The following is a 1,079-nucleotide window of genomic DNA, read 5'->3' as shown; positions in this document are numbered from 1 at the left end:
GGGGGGGCCCGGGGGGGGTGGGATGCCCTTATCTCATTTTGGGGTGCCCCGGTAGATGCTGAAGCCGTCAAGGCAGAGGTTGATGCTGGATCTGGAGACCCTTGAGGGACTTTTGACGGACCTTGGGGAGACATTTGAGGGTCCTGGGGGGCAGGGGGGGTCAGGGTGCCCTGGGGTTTTTTTGGGGGGCCCGGGGGGGGGGGGGGGGGTGCCCTCACCGGTGGATGCCGGAGCACTCGATGCAGAGGGTGATGCCCAGGTTGACGCTGGCCCAGGCGGGTGCCGGCTCCCGGCAGTCGCAGCAGCTCCCATTCCCCTCCAGCCCCAGCACCGTCTCCAGAACCTGAGATTCAGGGGGCCCCCCCCGAACCCCCCAGGACCCCGACCACGAACGTTCGGGGGGCTGTTGGGGGGGGGCAGGGGTTGGGTAGTGCTTGGGGACCCCCCCTGGGGGGTAGGGAGGGGACCCCAATCCCCCCTGGAGAAGGTTTTGGGGTGCCAGATCACCCCATGAGAATTTTGGGCGGTCCTTAACTCCTCCAGAAGAGTTTTGGGGATCCCTGATTCCCCTGTAAGAGTTTTGGGGGGGGTCATTGATTCTTCAGGAGGGTTTGGAGGGTCCCTGACCCCCCATGAGGCTTTTAGAGTCCCCAATCCCCCCCCAAAGGTTTTGGGGGTTCCAGATCACCCCAGGAGGGTTTTGGGGGGTCCGCAATCCCCCCATGAGGATTTTGGGGGTCCCCAATCACTCTCAGGGAGGTTTTTTTGGGGGGGGTTGTCCCTGATGCCCCCAGGAGAGTGTTTGGGGTCCCAGCCCCAGCCCAGGGGGTCCCTGATCCTTCCAAGAGGGTTTTGGGGTCCCTCATCTCCCCCCCCAGGAGGATTTTTGGGTGTCCCTGATCCCAGGAGGGTTTTGGGGGGGGTTCCTGGTGCCCCCAAAAGAGTTTTTGAGGGTCCCAGGTCCACCCAGGGGACTTTTGGGGTACCCACCTAGCCAGTTGGGTTTTTGGGGGTCCCCCCCTGCCAATGGAGGAGGTTTTGGGGTACCGACCTGACCGGGGGGGTCCCGGGGGGGCCCC

At 64.3% G+C, this 1,079-nt stretch overlaps 1 protein-coding gene across 1 annotated transcript in view; it reads right to left on the bottom strand.

The window, feature by feature from the left end:
- LOC104834077 (arf-GAP with coiled-coil, ANK repeat and PH domain-containing protein 1-like) overlaps positions 1–447 on the bottom strand; it is a gene marked incomplete at its 5' end in the record, with an annotated part of 1,068 nt that extends 621 nt beyond the window's left edge. Inside the window, one exon of the mRNA XM_010571166.1 lies at positions 219–447. Within this exon, the coding sequence (XP_010569468.1) occupies positions 219–447 (229 nt within the window). The remainder of the gene's footprint in view (positions 1–218) is intronic.
- Between the last annotated feature and the right edge of the window lie 632 nt (positions 448–1,079).

This window comes from Haliaeetus leucocephalus, unplaced genomic scaffold (genome assembly GCF_000737465.1).
Source record: "Haliaeetus leucocephalus isolate CR32 unplaced genomic scaffold, Haliaeetus_leucocephalus-4.0 Scaffold308, whole genome shotgun sequence".
Lineage (NCBI taxonomy): Eukaryota > Metazoa > Chordata > Aves > Accipitriformes > Accipitridae > Haliaeetus > Haliaeetus leucocephalus.
Note: the sequence above shows the minus strand (reverse complement) of the source record. Positions and strands in the feature narration are given on the sequence as shown.